General features: G+C 30.3%; 3 protein-coding genes across 5 annotated transcripts; all 3 read left to right on the top strand.

Moving 5' to 3' along the window:
- Nucleotides 1-4,488: 4,488 nt before the first annotated feature.
- Nucleotides 4,489-5,328, top strand: LOC109807483 (21 kDa protein). Its single transcript, XM_020370013.3, has one exon. It carries the CDS (start codon nt 4,504-4,506, stop codon nt 5,116-5,118), a length of 615 nt encoding a protein of 204 aa, XP_020225602.2. The 5' UTR covers nt 4,489-4,503; the 3' UTR covers nt 5,119-5,328.
- Nucleotides 5,329-10,027: 4,699 nt separating this feature from the next.
- On the top strand, nt 10,028-15,394 carry LOC109793533 (NADH dehydrogenase [ubiquinone] flavoprotein 2, mitochondrial). 3 transcript variants are annotated; one of them, XM_083075391.1, is made up of 7 exons: nt 10,028-11,159; nt 11,655-11,760; nt 11,888-11,934; nt 13,536-14,405; nt 14,620-14,651; nt 14,734-14,809; nt 14,921-15,394. In XM_083075391.1, the coding sequence occupies exons 1-4, from the start codon at nt 11,049-11,051 to the stop codon at nt 13,602-13,604; spliced, it is 333 nt and encodes a 110-aa protein (XP_082931517.1). In that variant the 5' UTR covers nt 10,028-11,048; the 3' UTR covers nt 13,605-14,405; nt 14,620-14,651; nt 14,734-14,809; nt 14,921-15,394. The 3 variants fall into 3 exon arrangements, with proteins under 3 accessions (XP_082931517.1, XP_082931515.1, XP_082931516.1); XM_083075389.1 differs by having other exon boundaries at nt 14,734-15,394; XM_083075390.1 differs by having other exon boundaries at nt 14,614-14,651; nt 14,734-15,394.
- Nucleotides 15,395-19,582: 4,188 nt separating this feature from the next.
- LOC109807019 (21 kDa protein) lies at nt 19,583-20,041 on the top strand. The gene has a single exon (XM_020369544.3). The coding sequence runs from the start codon at nt 19,583-19,585 to the stop codon at nt 20,039-20,041; it is 459 nt and encodes a 152-aa protein (XP_020225133.1).
- The last annotated feature ends 2,281 nt before the right edge of the window (nt 20,042-22,322 follow it).

Below are 22,322 nucleotides of genomic sequence, written 5' to 3'. Positions count from 1 at the left end.
TTAAGATAAATTTATTTTTAGTTCCTCGAATTTAAAACTAGTCTTTTTAGTCTTGAAATTTTTAAAAAATACTATTTTAATCCTTAGACTCAAATTTTATTAAAGAATTTGTCAAATACTATCATATAAAATCTACTTTCTAGTGTCCCTATTAATAAAAATATTACATTATTAAACTCAATTGATATTGGATAAGTTTCTTAAATGTTCTTAGTGATTTGATAGATTAAAATAAGATTTGTTTTAAAAAATAAGATTAAAAACAATAATTTTAAATTTGAGAGATCTAAAATAAATTTATCCTAAATTTAATAAACTTAAAATATATTTAAACCTAAATTAAATAGCGGAATATCAAGACGTTGATGTAGCTGCACCCTAATTAGCAGAACTAAAAGTCTAAAATTGTAGTAACAGTATACAAGTAAAATTAAAGCCAAAAATTGGGCTATGTACCCAACTCTAACTAAATTTGATAGCAAAAAAATCTTAGTTTATTATTATTTTAAATGTCCAATATTGTTTTTATATCATGTTCATATCTCCAATGGACTTTTGAAGTTACCCACTTGTTTGACAAGATTAAGGTTATGTTAGCGCTATTATCATGTATTTGGAGACTAGACTAGCAGACCAGCAGAGACCACGATGGTATATCACTTTGTTACAGTCTTTTAGTTTGAAAATATATATGTGTAAGATAACCAAAACGTGTTGAAAATACAAAATGAAATAAGAACATGTGTTTTCTTATTCTTTTCACATCTTCATCTTGAAAGTTTTATTCTTTTCCAAATTTATATATTCATATATCATAAAAGATTTGGATGAGGGGATGAAATGATTATATTCCATATTAACTTACAACGTACAAGGAAAATCTTGGTTGTATTGAGGTTCAAAAATAAAACATGCATCTTTGAAGGAGAAGACCTAAAATCAGTGCTGCTCTAGACTATTTGGTCATTTTCAGGGAACTGAGGGAAATTCGTCTACGCTACATCAAAACAATATAGCTAGATATATATTTGGATGCCAAGAAAGCTACATATATATTATGAACAAAATCTTATAATATATTTCATTTATGATATTTTATTCTTGAAAATTTTAAATCATTTAGTCATTTTATTTTATTTTATATATTCTAATTTTATTTGTAATAATATTATTATATATTTAAATAGTTTAATTTTAATAAATTTTTAAGTATATTTTTTGTCTTTTCACTTAAAATTTTTATATTTCTATATTTTAATTTTAATAATATTTTAAGTATATTTTGTCTTTTGTCTTAAATTTTTGAATTTCTGTATTGTAATTTTAATAATTCTTTATTTCTACTATTTATTAATTTTTTTCTTTTTTAATGTTTTATAATATTATTGAAATCTTATAATTTTAATCTCTATAATTTTATCTTACTTTTTATTTTATAAATATAATTTGGATTATTTATTTTATAATTAAATTAGTTTTTTTTAAATTTTTATAAATTTACATAAAAAAATATACTGAAATCCCCCATCTTTGAGGGTACCATAACAACTCTCGAATCCGCAGTTTTAACTAAAGCTCACATTTGCAAGCTAGGTTATCTACCGAATCTAACTTGTTCATTATTCATTAATTAGTTCATTCGGTCCCAATTTAGTTGAAAACACTCGGTCAATGCCATACGTAAATCAGTATTCGATTTTCGGCACAGACACATATATATAGAAGCTAAGAACTGTGCTTCAATATTTTATTTCCTTTGCTTCAATTTCAACTTGGAACTGTTTTTGCCTCATTATTTTAGAGTTGAACACGTTGATAACATGATACAGATGTGTTATTATTTCTTAAAATAAAACACTAATAAAGTAATATAATTTTATTTTTCAATAGAGAAAAGTTTAAGTGTCTAAAATAGATTTTATTTGTGATATACAGTCAAGTTTATTTATTTTATTGTTTCAACCACCTTTCTGTACATTCCTAAAAATAAAACTCGACTGTTGAAAGATTGACGCTTAACGGATTGAACGTTTATACAAACACACTTCAAGAGATGTTGTGGGGGTATAGATGGCGATGTTCTCTTCAAAAATTTGATGTGATTGTACATTTTGAATTCAAACTCAAAAAATAATCTCACTAGTTAATGCAGGTGTTTGTGTGGCGCGAGTCTTAAGAGGAATACAAAAACATGTGGATTGAAATAATGCGAAAAAGAGGAAATGCAACTATGCAAGTGTTGGCTGTACGGAATTCACTGCAGAAATAAGGTACAATTAAGGATGTAAAAAAAACACTGCAGATAAAAAATAGATATAATAAATAAATATTTAATTATAAATAATAGACATAAATATTTTTTATATGTGCATGCTAACGAATTGGATATGAATATTATAATATCTATATATGTGATTATATGTTAATATTCAATTATATAATTCTATGTTAAATTTATTTAAATTTATGGGTATAAAGTATTTTATCATTAAATTTAATTTTTAAATTGGAGAATTTTGATTTATAAAATTATGTATGATATTTGAATAATTTAAACTTTTTATTTTCAAACTATTATTTTTAAAAATATATTAAAATAAATAGAAATTATTATTATAATATTTTAATTTTTTTTATAAATAAAAATCCACGAACATCCAGATATTGAAAATATAAGAATACATGCTTAATATATAGGGTAAAAATCTATTTTCGTCCCTTATAATAATTATTTGTTTCAATTTAGTCCCACTTTTATTTTTGGTCTCAATTTGGTCCCAAATAAATTAATTAGTCTCAATTTGGTCCCTAATAAATTAATTAGTTTCAATTTGGGACTTCCGTTCAAATTATTTAAACGGAGTTAACTGTGTGGCCACGTGGATGCCACGTAGATGCATAGGTGGATGCCATTTTTTTGAAAACACCTGGAACCAGAACGACCCGTTTTGGTTGCACTTTTAGTGTGTAAATTTTGCATCCGGAACGGCCCGTTCCAGGTGCAAAATTTACACACTAAAAGTGTAACCAGAACGGGCCGTTATGGTTCCAGACTGCTAAGCATAAACGATCAATTATTATAGTTCATGGTTGTGAATCATGGAAGGAAAAAGATCCAAGGTACAAAACATTTCAAACACTGAATTTGGTAATATTGTCAATGAAAATTGATAACTTTAATTGCTAAACAATTAGGCTATACAGTGTATTATTAAGGACAATGCAATGTATCACTAAAGACAATGATAACAGATTTTATTTCATTTCAAACTGGAGTGAACCACTTATTACCAAATTGACACTATACAGTAAAGGATGAAATGACATAGTATTTTTCCTTGAAGTCATTAACGATGTACCCTAACAACAACAACCTGTTCTTGAAGAGGTAGAATCTGAAGTAAAGGAAGAGGATACACAAGACTAACATTTCACCACAATCGTATGCAGGGACAGATCTAAATTAATCATAGTGGGGGCACTTGCCCCCACTAAAATTTTTTTCATTCTTTTTTTATATATAAAATATTAATAATTTTATAAAATATATATTATTAATTATATTTTAATTATGTTGTTATATCTAATATAATAAATATTTTGTTTTAAATGAACGTAAAAATTTAGAAGACACTAAAAGAAAATAAATTAATAATTTTATTATGTTTATCCTATTAATTTTTATCATTTTATTCCTCTAATTTTAAATAAGTTGCAAAAAATTATAAAGTGACACTTAAATATTTCTTCAGACAGAAAGAGAAAAAGAAAAAGTTATTACTCTATTTATAAGAGAATTGTGTTTTATAAAAATAAATAATTTTAAAATTTTTACTAAAAAAAATATTTTTCAAAATTATTATATTTTTTTAATAAAATTAATAAAGAATATTCTATTCTCGGTCTTGGGACGGTCCGTTCTGAATCCAGAACGACCCGTTCTGGTTTCGAAACGGGCCGTTCTGGTTCTAGGTGTTTTCACAGAATTTGGCGTCCACGTGACTTCCACGTATGCATCTACGTGGCATTCACGTGACCAATAGTTAACTCCGTTTAAATAATTTGGACGGAAGTCCCAAATTGAAACTAATTGACTTATGAGGGACCAAATTAAGACCAAAAATAAAAGTGGAATTAAATTGAAACAAACAATTATTATAAGGGACCAAAATAGGTTTTTAGCCTAATATATGCTATGAAAATGAATATAGGACAAATATTTATTTGACAAAGTGAATAATAAGAAATTAGTACCCACCCATATTTGTTCCACTTGTAGACATTAGGTACAATGAATGAGATAGTTTTAGACTCAAGAATGAAAAGATGAAAATAGGAATTCAAAGAAAAGACAGTAGTTGTGGTGTGTAGATGGCTGGATGGCATGCAAATGCATGATCTCTCTTAGTTTCCGCTTGTAATTAAGTGATAATATTATCCATATATTAAAAACCAAATTTGGCGCTCCTCCATGAACTAATCCCTATATAAGTGTCAACCACAATGGCAAGAGAGACAGCAAAGAAAGTTTCGATTCCGGAGAAAAGCATGGGAGCGAAAGAACTAAGCTTTTGTTTGGTAATCCTAAACCTGGTCCTTGACGTGTGGGGCAGCCCAGATTTCATAAAGACGGCATGCGAGGTGACGCGGTACCCAGTGGGGTGCGTTCAAAGCCTCTCGAGCCAAGCGAGCAGCATAGGGCAAAGCGATCAACAGCTAGCCCTCACGGCCCTCTCCGTCAGCGCCTCAAGGACCCAATCATGCGCATCGTTCCTCAAGACATTGAGCCAAGCTGACAACGCCGTGCGAGGCTGCGTAGGGAACATAGATGGCAGCGTCGACCGTCTCACCCAATCGGTTAAGGAGCTTGAGCTTGCGGGTAAGCCCAATGAGGATTCAGCGATGCACATTAGTAATGCCCAGACTTGGGTTGGCGTTGCCATCACCGATCAAACCACGTGCCAGGACGCGCTTGATGGGCCCAACATAGATGCCCAATTGAAGGAAGCCGTTAGGCCCAGGGTTATGGATGCTTCTCAAGCCACCAGTAATGCCCTTGCGTTGATTAATCGCTTTGCCACCAAACAAGAAGCTGCACCGCCAATTGGAGCGCCATGAGCCTTCGCCATTAACTATGGGGCGTTAAATGTTTAATTGTTTTCTTCCAATAAGTGCAAATGTGGTTTCATCAACCGCAGTATTACATGCATGTTGTATTCGTTGTTGTGCAAGTGTAAATGGGCATTTTAATTTGAGTGCTCTGATTAATAAATTTGTATGGAACTTGGACATTTCATATACTGATAGAATTTATTTATTTTTTGCTTATTTCTTGTTCTGAATCATTCCTTTGTGCCTAGATTGTTTCTTCTGACTGGTCAAAAGAGCTTCTGCTGCTGTTTCGTTTTTGCCTTAGAACCAACGTTAATTAACGGGATAATGGATATAATTCAAGTAAATGAGATCGATTGGTTTTATTAACGGATTCGCCTTCTGTTATTGATTTACGTACGTCCGGGTAGGACTCATTTGTTTTGAAGTTATAAACGTATTTTTTAGAACTTTCCAAAATAATGAGCACATGTGCTTTATAGTAGGCGATCATGCATGGTGGCATGCAGTTGATCCAAATCTCAGGATATAGACAAATAGTTTAAGAGTATCTTCTTATTTCTTATACCACTCTACTATTTTTTTTTTCTTAACTAAAGATATATCTGATAACTGCCCAAACCATATTGGACCCTCTAGCTACACCACTTCAAGGCCTAAGCGTGCCAAGAAGATTTCCTCATGGGTGATGGATATGTTTCATATTACGTTAGGCCGGGCAGTCTTTTATTAAGCATTGTTGGTTATTTGTTTCAGAATAAGGGATATCTTTGTGAAAGGGAGAACCCTTTGTTTCCTTTAAATACATCTATGTCATGATTGTTTTAAATGAAATATCTTGATTAATTTTTCTTTCTAAATAATACTAGAGTAGTCAAGTCTCCTTTCTTGTTCTATTATTGGTGCTTGCTTTCATTGTCATATCTCCATGCCTCCCAAAGAGGATGTTGATCCAAAACCAATCGATGTTATTTCCATCCTTACTGTCCATATCAGTGCTCTGCAGTCTTAGATCAAACACCAAAATTTCCTTCATGATAACTATCATGAGTCACTCATGTCTGTAATAGGTATGCTCATGACTCAACTCACAAACCTAGGTATAACCATTTTCCCTAACCAACAATTACCTTCCTCTACTTTTCCATTCTCTCCACCATTATATATACAAACTTGTTGCAATACCTCCTAATCCTTTATCTTTCCCTCAATTGTCCTTTCAACAAACATTCAATCTTTTCCCCCATCGACCTAATCTTAGTTCTTCGATTATCACCCAAACTACTTTACCACACTTTGATCCTTCAGGCCTTCCACCTTTCATTTCCAATTCCCAACAACTGCCCACTAATTCTGTTCCAACCACCTTACACCCACCCAAATTATAGTTGAATCAATTTGAAGGATTATATGCTGCCACTAATTCTTCATCCTCTTTGTCCCATACCTGAGCCTCTTCCTCCCAAATCACCATTATTCCACAACCTAACCAAAACCAACATCTTCTCCTTCCACGACTTCCACCTTACCTATTTAACAACTCACTCTTGACAATTAAAAGAATGCAGGACAATTGACCTTTGTTACAATTGTGATGCTAAGTTTTTTCCTGTTCATAAATATGTCACTCCACATTTTCTATTACTACTTCATGATGAAGAATACACATTGCATGCTCACTTCCTTCACCATGGTAATAAAAGTAATAACAAACCAACTCATCAAATCTAGTAGCATACTTTGTCAATGTGGCATCCCTTTGCTTCAATTCCAAGAATTTCACCTCTCTCTGGCTTTGTACATCACCTGGGAAATACTTCTCCAGGAATGTCCTTTTGAAGTTATCCTAGCACTACAAGAAAAACTATTATTATCTACGGAATATTACCTATGAAATTTTTTCCATAAATAATGTTTAGTTATCTACGGAATTTTTTTCGTAAATAATGTTTAGTTATCTATGGAATATTACCTACGGAATTTTTCTGTAGATAATTTTTAGTTATCTACGGAATATTACCTACGAAATTTTTTTCGTAGATAATATTTAGTTATTTATGGAATATTACTTACACGAAATTTTTCTGTAGATAATTTTTAGTTACCTACGAAATATTACTTACAGAATTTTTCCTGTAGATAATGTTTAGTTATCTGCGGATAAAATCCGTAGATAAATACTTTCGTGGGTTATCTACAGAAAACTTTCCATAGATAACAACTTCGTGAGTTATCTACGAAAAACTATCCATAGATAACGTTATCTACAGATAAAATCCGTAAATAACAACTTTCATGGGTTATCTATGGAAAACTTTCCATAAATAACGTTATTTACGGATAAACTTTCCGTAGATAACAACTTTCGTGGGTTATCTATGGAAAACTTTTCATAGATAACGTTATATACGGATTTTTCGTAGATAACGTTAACTACGGATTTTTCGTAGATAACGTTATATACGAATTTTTCGTAGATAACCTTGGCGGGACGTAGGGCAAAAATTTTTATGCTCTAAGTAATGTAAAGAATATTTGATAAAAAAATAATATTATTAAAAATTGTCATTTAATTTTTTTTTTATAAATTAATGATGATAAAAAATAACATACTAATATCTGGTTTTAAATTTGATATGAAAATATTATGATATAATTAGATAAGATTTTAAATTAGTATTTTATTAATGGTTGATAATTAAAAAATAAAACAAGAATAAATACATTTTTTGAATTTTATACCTTAGCTTTAAGATGAATAAATATATTAAGTTAATTAATAATTTATTTAAAATATTAAAATTTAATTTATAAAAATAATATTTTAAAAGAGAAGGGTTATAATAACACCAGTATAACTTTTACTAAGTATTATACCGCTCAATAATTTTATATTAAATGTGAATTTTATAAATTCAACCGTTAGATTGAAAGTTTTTTACTCTTAGCTCATATATACAAAATTTTATATTAATTCAAGATGATTTGATACTTCATTCTTGTAAAAAAAATTGACGTAATATATACATTTCAAAATATACTAAAATATGAACACTTTGATTACCTTCAAGTGGTTGTTCAATTTTAACAAAATTTGATATAAACATATAAAGTGATATGAACTTTCAATCTAATAGTTGAATTTACAAAATTCACATTTAATATAAAGTTATTGAGCAGAATAATATTTAGTAAAAGTTACACCGGTGTTATTATAGCCCTTATCATTTTAAAATATATAAATTATTATTTAAACTTTTAAATTCATAATAAATATATAATTTAAATTGTATCACAATATTAGTTTTAAATAGAAATAAGTAGATTGTTAATTATACAAGTAAGTATATATATATATATATATATATATATATATATATATATAAAGATTAATTAAATATAATATAATTATTATTATTGGTAATATAATTATTATATATATTTTTATACTTTTATAGCGGTTTGGACATACCAAAATGAGAATGATCCAAAAATAGTATAAGTATGAGATTGTATAGTTAAGGATGACTTAAATGAATTAGTTTGTACTACTTATATTGTACATGCATTTTTTTTTCCAGTAGCTTATCTCATCAAAACTCCAGAGTTAAGCGTGCTTAACTTGGAGTAATATAGGGATCGGTGACCTTCTGGGAAGTTTTCCAGAAAATGTGCAGTAAGGACAAAACACGTTGAAAAGTGAAGTGTCATGAAATAGCATCCTTGAGAGGTCAAATATAAGGGTTGTTACATTAATAAATTTATTAAAATTAAACAAAAATTTTCCGAAGGTTATCTACGGATAAAATCCGTAGATAACAATTTTCGTGGGTTATTTACGGAAAATTTTTCATAGGTAACGTTATCTACAGAATGTTATCTACAAAATATTTTTCGTAAGTAACGTTATCTACGACCTTATTACTTACGGATTTTTTTTCCATAGATAATCCGTAGATAATCGACAATTACCTACGGATTTTCATGCTTATCTACGGATTTCTTCCGTAGATAATCCTGATTTTTCTTGTAGTGTAGTTAATGAGTGTGCCTTCAATCATCATTCTCTGCAAGAAGAATTTCCACTAGAAATGTGGATCACTAGTTAGCTTAAATGTAGCTAGATTCACCTTCTAGGCAGTAGGACACTCCATAGCCTTGAAGATCTTCTCCACATCAGTTAGCCAAATCCTGAATGAGGGAAGATAATGATGCTGAAACCTCTCCAACTAACTAGGAGCAACACCAGTCCTATTAATTTTTATTGCTTGCATTAATGCTTGAAGAGCATTAGCAACAACACAGTCATTCCTACTAGCCATAATATTGATACACAAAGCAAACACATTAACTGTCATATACTCACAAGATATATCAAGCACATTATCAGAGAGCACACGAAACACACAACATGACACATAACACACATTCGATTTGAATTAATCATACTCTGATACCATTAAATATAACACCTTCTACCCTGCATATATAATAATTATAATAAAGAAGTGCTTTAACCAAAATAACTGAGTTCATGCATAAATAACCAACTAGGTAGTATCAAATCTTGGAAGAGGGTATCACATAACAACTAAACATGTCGTTAAGTCCAACAATAACATCTAATAAAAACATAACCAAATAAATTTAACATCACATCCTAAGAACAAACAACATAAATGACAAGTTTTAACTACACCCCAATATCACATTTTATCATAGCACTCCTACACAAGGTCTAAAGCCTTGTTACCAACATCATTAACATTAGGATGAGTCTCACCTATAACAACATATATACCACAGTAGAGAAACATCTCACTTTAGATCATAATATAAAATAAGGTTGGATAGCTAAACACAATATATATATATATATAATTATTAATTATTAACAACTAAGTCCAATGGGATCAACACGATTCATCACATCTCATACAATTCACATTCACACATGTAATGCAATAGACATAAACTAAAATTTGCATATGCATGTGTAGCGTCATGTGTGTGTGTAGATTCACCAATTTGTGTGTAAATGATATATGTAACACAAAACTCAATACAATATTATGTTATCACTTTACATATTCATAACGACTTGTTAACACCAATCCACTTGCACTCTTCCATTACTTGCATTGTTAATAAAAAACTTAGATTACAATAGATATTTAATACATTTTTGTATTTTCCGTCTAATAACTATTTTTTAATATTCTTTCTTGTTTTTAGTTACATAAAGTTTATCCTAAAAGCTGATGTTAGAAAAAAAAAATTTCTTGCCAAGTACCAAACGTGACCCAATATTTAATTACTGTACTCACTACAAAAAATTAAGTAATTAGTAGGGGTTTTTTTTCTGGCGGTTTCAAGAAACCGCAACAAAATATTATGTTTCTGGCGGTTATTTTAACCGCCACAAAAGAATAATATTTTCAGCGGTTTAAAACCGCCACAATGTGGCAACCATTTTTTAAATATTATTTTTAATAGAATAAAAATCAAAAATCAAAAACTTATGCAGGTCACAGACGCGTGCAATTCCCTTCACTTCACCCTCTCTACTTTCTCTCTCACTCTGCGATCTGTTTCGTGTAGCTCCTCGAAAATGCTGGCACGCCTCACTGCGAAACGCTTCAACGAGATCCGTCAAATTTTCCGTCCATTTCCCAATCCTTTTTTCTCACTTCCGTTTCCGAATTCTGATTGTTTCTTTAATTCTTCGGTTTTCCCATTTCTCAGCCTTCGAGGGCTTTCTCAATCGATCTGAACCACGTAAGTGCTCTTCGTTTTTCTCTTCAATTTTTCTTAGATTTTCGTTTCGTGATTGTGATTGTTGATGCATCCACTTTTGATTGGCACAACACCTTGACTCACCGGACAACAACCCTAACCTCCCATGGGAATTCTCCGATGCCAACCAAGCAAAGGTAATGTTTCGTCGCATTTGGATTTTAGAACCCAAACTTAAAATGTGGATCCCTCTTTTGGATCTTGCCCAGCAGCAGCATGGAGGGTGGCTCCCTGTTTCTGCAATGAATGCGGTATGTTTGCCTTCTACCTGATGTATTCTTTTAGCATGTCTTGAAACACATCAAAGGACCATGCCTGATTCTCTGAGCAGGTCACATGTACTCCTGTCAAATGGAAAAAGGTGCTCCACAAAAGATTGCAAGTTAATGAACTGGGGTTATTGTGCTCATAGATAGTGTTTATTAAGCTTGGCTTGTTTAGCTAATGTATAACTTAATTATTCTTGCTTTTATGAAAATTTTCTTCTATTATTTGTTTACTTTATTAATATAACTTAATGTTAGATAACTATCTACTAATAGAAAAATGTGCATAACATGTGATATATAGAATTAAATAATTTTAGACTATTCCATTTTCATGATTTGGTAAATATAAAATTGTAACTTATTAACTATTGCAAAAAAGAAACTTGGTTTTGTGAAATCATATTGTGCTTGCTGCTTTCAATTTTGCTAATCCATATTAATACAGACCAAAACTTATTTGGATCAACTTGCTTTTAGGTTGGGAAGTACCATTTGTTGGTTTGTGGAACAACACCTTGTATGATACGTGGTTCACAAGGAATTGAAGAAGCCTTATTAAAACACTTGGGAGTGAAACGCAATGGTTAGCTTACCTGTCTTAATATCTCCAGTTTTATCTGTCAGCCATCATTGAACCAAATCTTATTCATGACAAATTGGAACAATGTGCACTTTCCAATAATTAGTTTCCTTTCACCTTTGATTTGCAGAAGTAACACCAGATGGTTTGTTTTCTGTTGGAGAAATGGAATGCATGGTGAGTTTTTTATTTGATTCACATTTTAATTTTATAAAGTTCCTAGTGTTTCTTGATATGCGTTAGAACTAAAATTGTATTGAGTGGAAAAAATTACATGAATTACAAAATTGGACTGCTTGGTAAACAGTTTTGTGATAACTTTGGATTTATCTGATAACAATTACAGACTTTATAACTTAGTGTTTTACTTTTTTCTAGTAATATTAAGTTATCCAAAAATTCCATTAGATTTTTAACATAAAAAACTAGAACAAACTTAATGGGACATTTATATCTAACTGACAGAAAAAACAAAAGAAAAAAAAGTATCACCTAATGTGGTATCCAGACACAATTACAGTTATATGTAGTCCAGAGTGACAACTGACAACTTAATGTTCTTGGGTAATTTTCTTGATTGACCAATAAGTGAATGATTGAAGTTGTTGGTGTTTTTCATGTACATCACTTAAATCTTCATGTTAATATCACCAAAACTATTTGGACATTTTTCTAAGTTTTGTTGTCATCTATCACTCAAAGACTTCTCAAATCTTGGTATAATTTTAAGATTTCTAACCTTTATTAGAAGGTTTCCTATTGGCTTTGTTTGAAAAACAAAGTTATCATAATCTTGCCTCGTGTCATAGTTATTCTGATTTTTAAAGATCTTGATTGTAAATGTTCATTGATGAGAAAATACATAGTGGGAAGGCCATTTTTATAATCACCACGTGTGCAAGGCTCTTTGAGAGTGCATATAGGCATTGGTTAACTTAGTTGTGTGTTTTGCCTGTTGTAATCTCTGGACATGAATCTTCTTCCAGGCATCAACTCCAACTACCTTTAACAGTTTGACATTGCTTTAGCTTGAGTATCCAAATTTGTTAAGATAATCAAATTACCATACAGAAGTTAATTCTTTCTTAAAATATCCCTTGTGAGTTGTGATAGGTTTGCTAAGCAATTTGTGCAGTTTCATACTTCCTTGAGTATTAGAACTCCATGCTAGTTGTTGTCGTATGAGTATTAGATTGTTGATGAAGAATATAAATTACTAATGGAAGTTATTAATAGTTTCTATATTTCTTCGTTGTCGTTGATACTTTTTATACTTCTGAGTTAATAGCTATTAGTAGCATATGCTATTTGATTCCCATCATTTATAGTGGTTATGTGCTAGGTTTGGTTATATGACTTTATCTTTGTTCTATGGAAGCAATCGAGCCTATCCTTTTCTCTGTCATGGGTGGAAAATGAGATCTTAATTGTACATGTCTTGTGTGACTTTCAAGTAACAAAATAGGCATTATGAACTGGTAAAATTCTGTTGAAATCGAAAATTTTGAAAGTTGAGAAGGATCCATATGCACTATATGAATTTTGAACAACACTTTGAAATCCTAATTTTATTAGCATTATTACATGTCAGTGGAGGTTTTTGCTTAATATCCAAACTCGAAATTAAGCTAAGTAACAAGTTTTTGATTAAATATTGCTTCTCTTATGCTCAAATTCCAGAAGCAAAGTGATTGGACTTCATAACAATATTTCAAGTAATTGTGCTTTCCTTTTGGTTATATTTTTTTTTTATTTTCTGTCATGATTTCATCCATAAGAGCTGGAAAGGTTATCACACAAATTTGATGAGAATGTTCTGGATGCAACGAAGAAGTTTGAAAAGCTAATCACGGATAAGAAGGAAATTGAAGGATTACATGCTACTGCTCTTGGGTTGGCTGCACAAAGTGCAGTGTCCAAGGTATATCAAATGCTTAGAATTTGGTGAATCCTCTTACAACTGCCTCACATATTTGGAAGTATTCAAGTTTGTGGGGCCACCAGAGAACAATGAGAAAGTTTTTTTCTTTGAAGTTCTTTCCATTCCCATCACACTCTGTGTGAATCTTTGAAGTGAGTTGGGGTTAAAGACAACGGGTTAAGGTTTTTTTCTTTTTGTTTTTGTTTTATTTTTGTCTCTTTATTATTAGGGTGAAAGTTTTCTTCAGCATCATATCTGCAAATTGCAGGCAACATAGAAATTTTCTATTTTTGTTGGTTTTTTGAGTTCTAGTGAAAGAATTTTTGGTGGGTTTGAGAGATTTTGATGATTAATTTATGGGTTGAAAGTAGTAGTGGGGGTTATAGAGATAATTACCAATTGTTGAGAGAGAAAGTTGAGTTTTTTTTTTTTGGCCGAGAGAGAGTTGAATTCTTTGTTTTTTGGTGGGTGATTCAATAATCTTGCTTAGAATGGCTGTGGTCAGTCTTGTGCCTACAACTACACAAAGGATGGGTTCTGTGAGGTCTTTTTCTGTTGATGTTGGGGGAGAAAATTTGGAGGAACCTAATCCAAGTGTGGTTGATCAGCCAATCTATGTTGCCGTGTCAAAAGAATTGAAGGAGAGCAAATCAAATCTGGTATGGGCAATACAACACTCCGGAGGAAAGAGGATTTGCATTCTTTAATTTGGAGGAAAGATAAACATGTAAGTATATATATATATATATATATATATATATATATATATATATATATATATTCTGACAACATATACGCATTTATATTATTTTGTTCATCTTATGCAATAGTTATAAAAGTTTTATTGTGAATTGCTGACAAGACTCGTGAGAATATTATAATAATACTGTTTTCTTTTTTATTTTCATTTATTTTTCCTGATTGTTGTGTTGAAGTTGCAGGATAATTTCAAGCTTATCGATACAACAAACATGTGAGTGAAATGCTGTTTTTCTATTTTAATTTCATATTGAAATTTATCATGTGTTGAATTCCATGTATTTTACTTTGTATAGGTGGGCAAGTTTAAGAGCTATTAAGAGATATGCCGACACTGATGAATCAAAGCACAAGAGGCACTCAGATTTGAAGGTATCACTCCCTTGCTGTCATTAGTTCATTACTCTACTGATAGCTTATGTAAAGAATGAATTGAATGGGTCACTGCCCCATGAAAATGACTATTTTCAAACTCTTCTACAGGACACAGTAGCTGGACCTGCTATATAGGTATATGCCTATTTGTTTATGCTTCTCTAGTGAACTTGTGCTTGTGCTTCTATTTTGATATTGTTGCTTAGGTATAAAATAGGATCATGTATTTAAAGATAAATTTATAGAAACTGATCTAATGAACTGAGACAAACCCAAATTGCCCAAAAGGTGACAGAGGAATTTAAAAAAAGAAATTTTGTGGCGGGTTTAAACCGTCAGAAAATGTTAAACATGTACCATTAAAATGAATTTTGTGGCGGTTTTATGCTGCATTTTGTGGCGGTCCATAACCGCTACAAAGTGATTGAATTTTCTGACACCCAACACCAGCGTTTAAAAATATACGCCGCAAAACGTTTTTGGCGACTGTGGATCCGGCGGTCGTGAGTGACGCTGGTAATACCATTTGTGGCGGTTTTTAACCACCAGAAACTGTCAAAATAACCGCCACAAATCACACATTTTTTTTGTAGTGACTTACCACTAGGAGTATGTAATATTCGTGGAAGCTTGTGAGGCAAGTTGCCTTGTTTTTCTGGTCAAATACCAAAAATGGTTTCCTTCTCATCTGACCAACCTAAAATGCATTGATTTTCGTGTCTTGTTGGAGTTAGAGTTCATTTAAATGGATTAATTCATTTATTTGAAGAATTTCAAATTTTTTGAGATAAAATATTTTTGTTTGGATGGAAAATTTATAAAGAATTTGAAATTCAAACATTTGTAAAATTCTTTGAAATAGTAAAATTTTAAATTCTTTCAAAAAATGTAAGAATTTAAAATTTCTCATATTTTTTTCTTCTTATTTTACTTATATATTTTATCTTATCTCTAATCTCTTCATATTTTTAATTATTGAATATTCAAAAATATTTTTAAAATTATTAAATATCATCTAATATTAATTTTTAAAATTATTAAATATTTAAAAATTAACTAATATTTATTTTTATAAAATTTAATTTAAAAATTTCAACATATAAATATATTTTTAAAATTAATTTTATCATGATAGAATCAAATTATTATATTCAACTGAATAACTTAAAATTTAAAAAATTTCAAATTAACTTATCCAAACAAAATATTTTAATAATGATAAAAATTGAAATCAAAGTAATTCAAATATTAAGAATTTCAAATTCCTTGAATTTGTAAAATTTTTCATCCAAACACACTATTAAATTTTTAAATATAATTTATTTTATTGCTTGGTGTAATTGCGCAGCAATTGGCGCAAGCGGTGGTAGCAAGGGTGTGTATTTTTCTTAGTGGAGGTGGAACAAACGAACAACACTACGTATCGCCCTTTTCTATCGATAAAAAGTAATTGCAAACAATTTCATTTATTAAATCATGATTTGTCTATGACTTACAAATTTTATAAATGGAAAAGTCTAAAATATAAATCATTACATTATAATGGTACTCTCCTCTATCTTTTTTTTCTTCTTCTTCTTCTTAATATCTAACTTTTAATTATCCTGATCATGAATACTAGATTCCAACTTTATGATTCTCCAATGGGTTTTGATAGTGCGTGATGGATAAGCTTGCTTAAGGATCATCTAGAAACCTTGTAAGCTAGATTGAGGGCGATTTGTCTGTTTTAAACGAAAAATATCTGCTTCAATATAAAGTCATTATTTTTCGATACGAGAAAATTTAAAAATTCTTTTAACTTATTTATTTTAATTTTTATTTATCATATTTATTTTATAAATAAATTTTAATATTTTTAAAATAAATTATCAATAATTAATAATCTTATATCACAATATAAATAATATATCATAAATTTAAAATATAATTTATAAAATTATAAAATATATCACAAGTTAAAATACATATCCTGTTAATAAATGTAAATTATAAAATACCATGATGATTAATTTTTTTAAAAAAGTAAAAGATCTAAGAGCATTTAAATATAAAAAATCTGAAAAAAAATTAGAAAGCTTATATTATAATTGTTTTTAGACAAAGTTATGAATTGGAGCAATGTTGGAATAAGCAGTTCTTGAAAATTAAAATAAAATAAAGTAATACACAAAATTATTGAATTTGATAAATTAATTTAAATTTTAAACCCAACTAGAATATGTGTGGTAGTTATGAGAATTTCAAGTAATATGTACAAAATTATATATATGTTTCAATCTTATTGTCACCTTTTACCAACAATATATGTCTTGATGAAATATTCAATCTCTAATCTGTGTGTTTAAAAAATTAGATTTTAACTTCTTGTTAAGGGTTAAGGGATATATTGGTTTTATCATTATTGAAATTATTTCTTGTGTATTACAAAAGTCAACGATTTGCCATAAATAGTGATTAGTTGTGGACACTAAGAATGAAATTGATATAAAGATTCAAAGAGTGAGATCATCATTGTATCAAAAAAATCTCCCTAGAAATATGGATGATGTGTTCCGTTAATGTACAACGACGATATAAGTATATCACTATTGAATATTCGTGGATGAAAAATACCTTCTCTTTAAGAAGGGAGTATGGTCATGTGAAAGAGATTTACACTTGAAAGAGAGCGTTGGAGCTCAAATGTGAAGTGTGTCTCATATTAATTAAAGTTTGATATATTGAATAATATATAAATGAGAAGGGTTCACATATCTAGTGTCTTAAGATTTTGAATTATATTATAGTATTAAACTTACTAATGTGACTTACTTACTATCACTGATGCTCTCTGATGTTTAAACTCCTTCGACCCAACATATATAAATAAATAGCATAATATCAATGATGTTGATGTAGCAACATGATAATTATCATAACTAAAAGTCTAAAATTGTAGCAACAATATAAGTAGAATTAAAGGCTAAAGTTGGGCTATGTGCCGAACTCTAACTAAATTTGATAGCACAAAATTCGTAGTTTTTTTTTATATTATTTAAAATGTCCAATATTGTGTTTTTATATCATGTTCATGTCTCCAAATGGACTTTTGAAGGTGCCCACTTGTTGGACAAGATTAAGGTTGTTAGCTGTTATCATGTATTTGGAGATGATACTTGCAGACCACGTTGGTAAATCATTTTGTGTTGGTCTTTTAGTTTGAAAATATATATGTAAGTTGACCAAAACGTGTTTAAAATACAAAATGAAATAACAGCATGTATTTTCTTGTTCTTTTCACATCTTCATCTTGAAAGTTTTATTCTCTCTTCCAAATTTGTGTATTCGTATCATAAAAGATTTGGACGAGGGGATGAAATGATTATTTTCCATATTAACTTACAAGAAGGAAAATCTTGGTTGTTGAGGTTCAAAAATAAAACATGCATCTTTGAAGGTGAAGACCTAAATCGGTGTTGCTCTAGACTATTTGGTCATGTTCAGGGAACTGAGGTAAATTCGTCTACGTTACATCAACAACAATATAGCTATATAAGTGTGTATATATATATATATATATTTGGATGCCAAGAATGCTAGATATATATTATGAATAATTATGAACAAAATCTTAAAATATATTTCACTTTTATACGCTAAGAGTGCTTTGAAAAAAATTATATATCTAAAATATCCTAGAACCAAATTTATGGTTTATCCGCTAATAGAATTGAACCATGATTAAAATATGTCATTATCGAAAATACATATACGATCACGTAATTTATTATCTTCGTTTCGTTCCATTAGGTTCTCAAGGCAGACCTTTAACTTGAGGGATTGGGTCTCAAATGCTCATCGTCCCATTAGGTTTTATTCATGTGAATTTACTCTCCAAGAGTGCGCCTCTATATATTATTTAATTTAATCCAAAATATATAACACACCAGACATACATGTGCAAGCTAGGTTGTCTACCAAACCTAACTTATTCAATCTTCATTAATCAGTTCATTCGGTTCCAATCTAACTGAAAAACAGTCAATGCCGTACGAAAATCAGTATTCGATTTTCGGGACAGACACACATATATATAGAAGCTAAGAACTGTGCTTCAATATTTTATTTCCTTTGCTTCAAGTTCAACTTGGAACTGCCTTTACCTCATTATTTTAGAGTTGACTGTTGATAACTTAACATAGATGTGTTATTCTTGAATTATTATTTCTTAAAATAAAACACTAATGAAGTAATATGTTTTTTTTTCAATAGAGAAAAGTTGAAGTGTCTAAAATTGATTTTATTCGTGACACAGTCAAGTGTATTTATTTTATTGTTTCAACCTCCTTTGCACACATTCTTAAGAATAAAACATGACCAAAGAAAATTGATCCGGATTGGTGTAACAGAATTTGAACGTGTATATACAAATACACCTCAAGATGTTGTCGGTACGAATGACATTGTTCTCTCTATAAAATTTAATAGTTATATATTTAGAATTGAAACTCAACCAATAATCGCACTAGTGATTGCAAGTGTTTGTGGTGCGAGTCTTAAGACGAATACAAAAACATGTGGATTGAAATAATGCAGAAAAGAAGAAATGCAAGTGGTGGCAATACCGGAATTCACTGCAGGAAGAAGGGAACAATGAACCAGATGGTTTCAAATTTAAGAATGAAAACATGAAAATAGGAACAGTGCCATATATAAGTGTCGACCACATTGGCATAAGAGACACCAAAGAAACATTCCATTCTTGACAAGAACAAAAAAGAAAAAAGCATGGCAGCAAAACTTGTAGGCTTTTGTTTTGTAATCCTAAACGTGGTCCTTCACGTATCAACAAGCAGTGGGCAAGGCGAGCAACAGCAAGCCCTAACGGCCCTCTCCGCGAGCGTGACAAAGACCCAATCATGCATAGCGTTCCTGAAGACATTGAGCCCGGCGAACAAGGCGGTGCAAGACTGCATAGAGACCATAACTAGCAGCGTGGACCATCTGACCAAATCGGTTAAGGAGCTTGGGCTTGTGGGTAAGCCCAATGAGGATTTAGCGTTGCACGTCAATAATGTCAAGACTTGGGTTAGCGCTGCCATCACCGATCAAACCGACTGTCTTGACGGGCTTGATGGGCCCAACGCGGATGCCAAACTAAGGGACTCCATTAGGCCCAAGGTTGTTGAATCTTCTCAAGCCGTCAGTAGTGCCCTTGCGTCGATTAATCGCCTTCCCACCAAATGACAAACTGCACCAACTGGAAAGCCATGAAACTACGTCATTAACCATGCGTGGTTTAAAGTTTAATTTGTTTTCTTCCAATTATAAGTGCAAATGTGGTTTCAGCAACCGCAATATTGCATGCATGTTGTATTCGTTATTGTGTACGTGTAAATGAGCATTTTAATTTGTGTGCTCTGACTAATATGTTAAATAAGTTGACGCTGCAGCTACTGTTTCACCAAGTCTCAAAATTTGTTGTTTTATTCTTAGTTTTAAGGAGTTTAGTAGTTGTTACGCTAAGAGGCATAGTCCACGTTCTAAACTGGTTCCTACAACACATAATTTTTTTTAGCAACATTTAAAAAATGTTATTTAATTATTTATAAATGTTACTAATTTACTTTAGTAACATATTATTATCAAATGTTGTATATAGTCTATGTTGTTAAAGACTTTTAATAACAATTTTATATAATTAGGCAACATTTTTCAAATGTTACCAAAATAGTATTTTTGTAACATTTTAATGATGTTGCTAATATTTTGTTAATTTTATAAAATAATAATTAATTTTAATTAAGATATATTACTATCAATTATTATATTTTTATTATGCCTCTTAAACTCCTAAGAGTTCAAGATTAAAGACATTCTTAATTAATTACCACTAATTATATATAAAATATTAAATTTCATTTATTTTAAGTATAACTATATGGTTATATATACTCTTTATAAGTCATTAATCTATTCAATGTGGGACTTTAATTATGGATAATAATTAAAGATAAGAGAAATATAATTTTTTTACTCGATGTGAGACTTTGATTTTAGAAGCAATTATAGTAACATTTTTCAAAAAAAAATGTTGCAAAATAACCTATGTAAAATTTTTTTACTCGATATGAAACTTTGATTTTGAAAACAATTAGAAAGAATAATATATTGAAATAAAAAATGTTACTCTATCTATAATGACATTTTTTAAAAAAGTGTTGCAAAATAACCTATTTGTTTAATATATAGTAACATTTTAACAAAATATAAACAAGAAAATGTTGCTAAAGAATTAAAAATTAGTAGTGACTGGTTGTTGCTGTATTACTTATATATAGGTTATGGATCAATAAAGAAAATACACTTTCAGGATATTTCTTTATTCTACTGTAAATTTTATTATCTCAACTATCTAATAGTGATATCAAGAGTTTGGTTGATATTTGTGTGTAAAAAGGAAAGTGTGAGAGCTTAAACACAAAAAGGTTAAAGGGCAACATCGAGAAGTGAGGCTGAAAATCTGTCATTTTTTCCATTTTGATTCCTATTCTACATTTTTAAATTAAAGGGAACTATGGCAACAGAAAATTTCATGCAACCTGCTATTCCTCAATTTGATGATCAATATGAGTATTGGAGTGTGTTAATGAAGAATTTTTTTAAGATCCAAAAACTAGTGTGGTGCTCACTAGTACTAATGAACAACAAAAGTCAAAAGACTTGAAAGCTAAAAACTATTTATTTCAAGCCATTAATTGATTTATCCATCTCAACAAAGAAAATTCTAAGGATATTTAGGATTCAATGAAAAAGAAGTATCAAGGGTCTACAAGAGCAAGGAGGTAGTAGCTTCAAGCTCTTCAGGTTGAGTATGAAACAATTCGAATGAAGTCTAAAGAATCAATTTCACATTACTTCTCTTGGGTGATGACTATTGTCAACAAGATATGCACTTTTGGAGACAAAGCTGAAGAAAATACCATTATAGAAAAGATACTTCGATCTTTGGCACCAAAGTTTAACCTTGTTGTATGTGCCATAGAAGAATCAAATGACATTGATGAACTTTCACTTGATGAATTGCAAAGTTCGTTATTAGTGCATGAGAAGAAGTTTGAACAATTAGAAGTTAAGGAACAAGCGTTGAAAGCTTCTACTGATACTCATTCCAACAATTTTAGAGAAAGGGATAGAGGTAGAGGTAGAGAAAGAGACAGAGGACGAAGGGATCAAAAGTCAAAGATTCTAGCAAAAATTTCAAAGGCAACAATGATCAATTTCAAGGTTTGGATGATAAATCTGACGTAGAATGCTTTAGATGTTACAATCTTGGAAATTATGCTTCTGAATGTTATACTCAGATGCCTTGCAACAAGAAAAAAATGAGATAGTTCTAATCTAGTTGAGATGAAAGAGAAGGAGGAAAGGGAGACTCTATTGATGGTTGTTCAAGACAAAGAATGTTGAACCAAGTATCTGGTATGTGGATACAGGATGTAGTAACCATATGAGTGGAAGTGTTTTA

The sequence above is a fragment of the Cajanus cajan genome, chromosome 5 (genome assembly GCF_000230855.2).
Source record: "Cajanus cajan strain Asha chromosome 5, NIPB_CcT2T_4, whole genome shotgun sequence".
NCBI classification, from domain to species: domain Eukaryota; kingdom Viridiplantae; phylum Streptophyta; class Magnoliopsida; order Fabales; family Fabaceae; genus Cajanus; species Cajanus cajan.
Note: the sequence above shows the minus strand (reverse complement) of the source record. Positions and strands in the feature narration are given on the sequence as shown.

Excerpts from the sequence above, each read along its gene's own strand:
- LOC109807483 (XM_020370013.3), top strand. The coding sequence starts at position 4,504 with ATGGCAAGAGAGACAGCAAAGAAAGTTTCGATTCCGGAGAAAAGCATG.
- LOC109793533 (XM_083075391.1), top strand. The coding sequence starts at position 11,049 with ATGTTTCGTCGCATTTGGATTTTAGAACCCAAACTTAAAATGTGGATC. Across the intron at positions 11,761-11,887 it reads CTTGGGAGTGAAACGCAATG|AAGTAACACCAGATGGTTTG; the intron begins GTTAGCTTACCT and ends TTTGATTTGCAG. Across the intron at positions 11,935-13,535 it reads TTGGAGAAATGGAATGCATG|AGCTGGAAAGGTTATCACAC; the intron begins GTGAGTTTTTTA and ends TTCATCCATAAG.
- LOC109807019 (XM_020369544.3), top strand. The coding sequence starts at position 19,583 with ATGGCAGCAAAACTTGTAGGCTTTTGTTTTGTAATCCTAAACGTGGTC.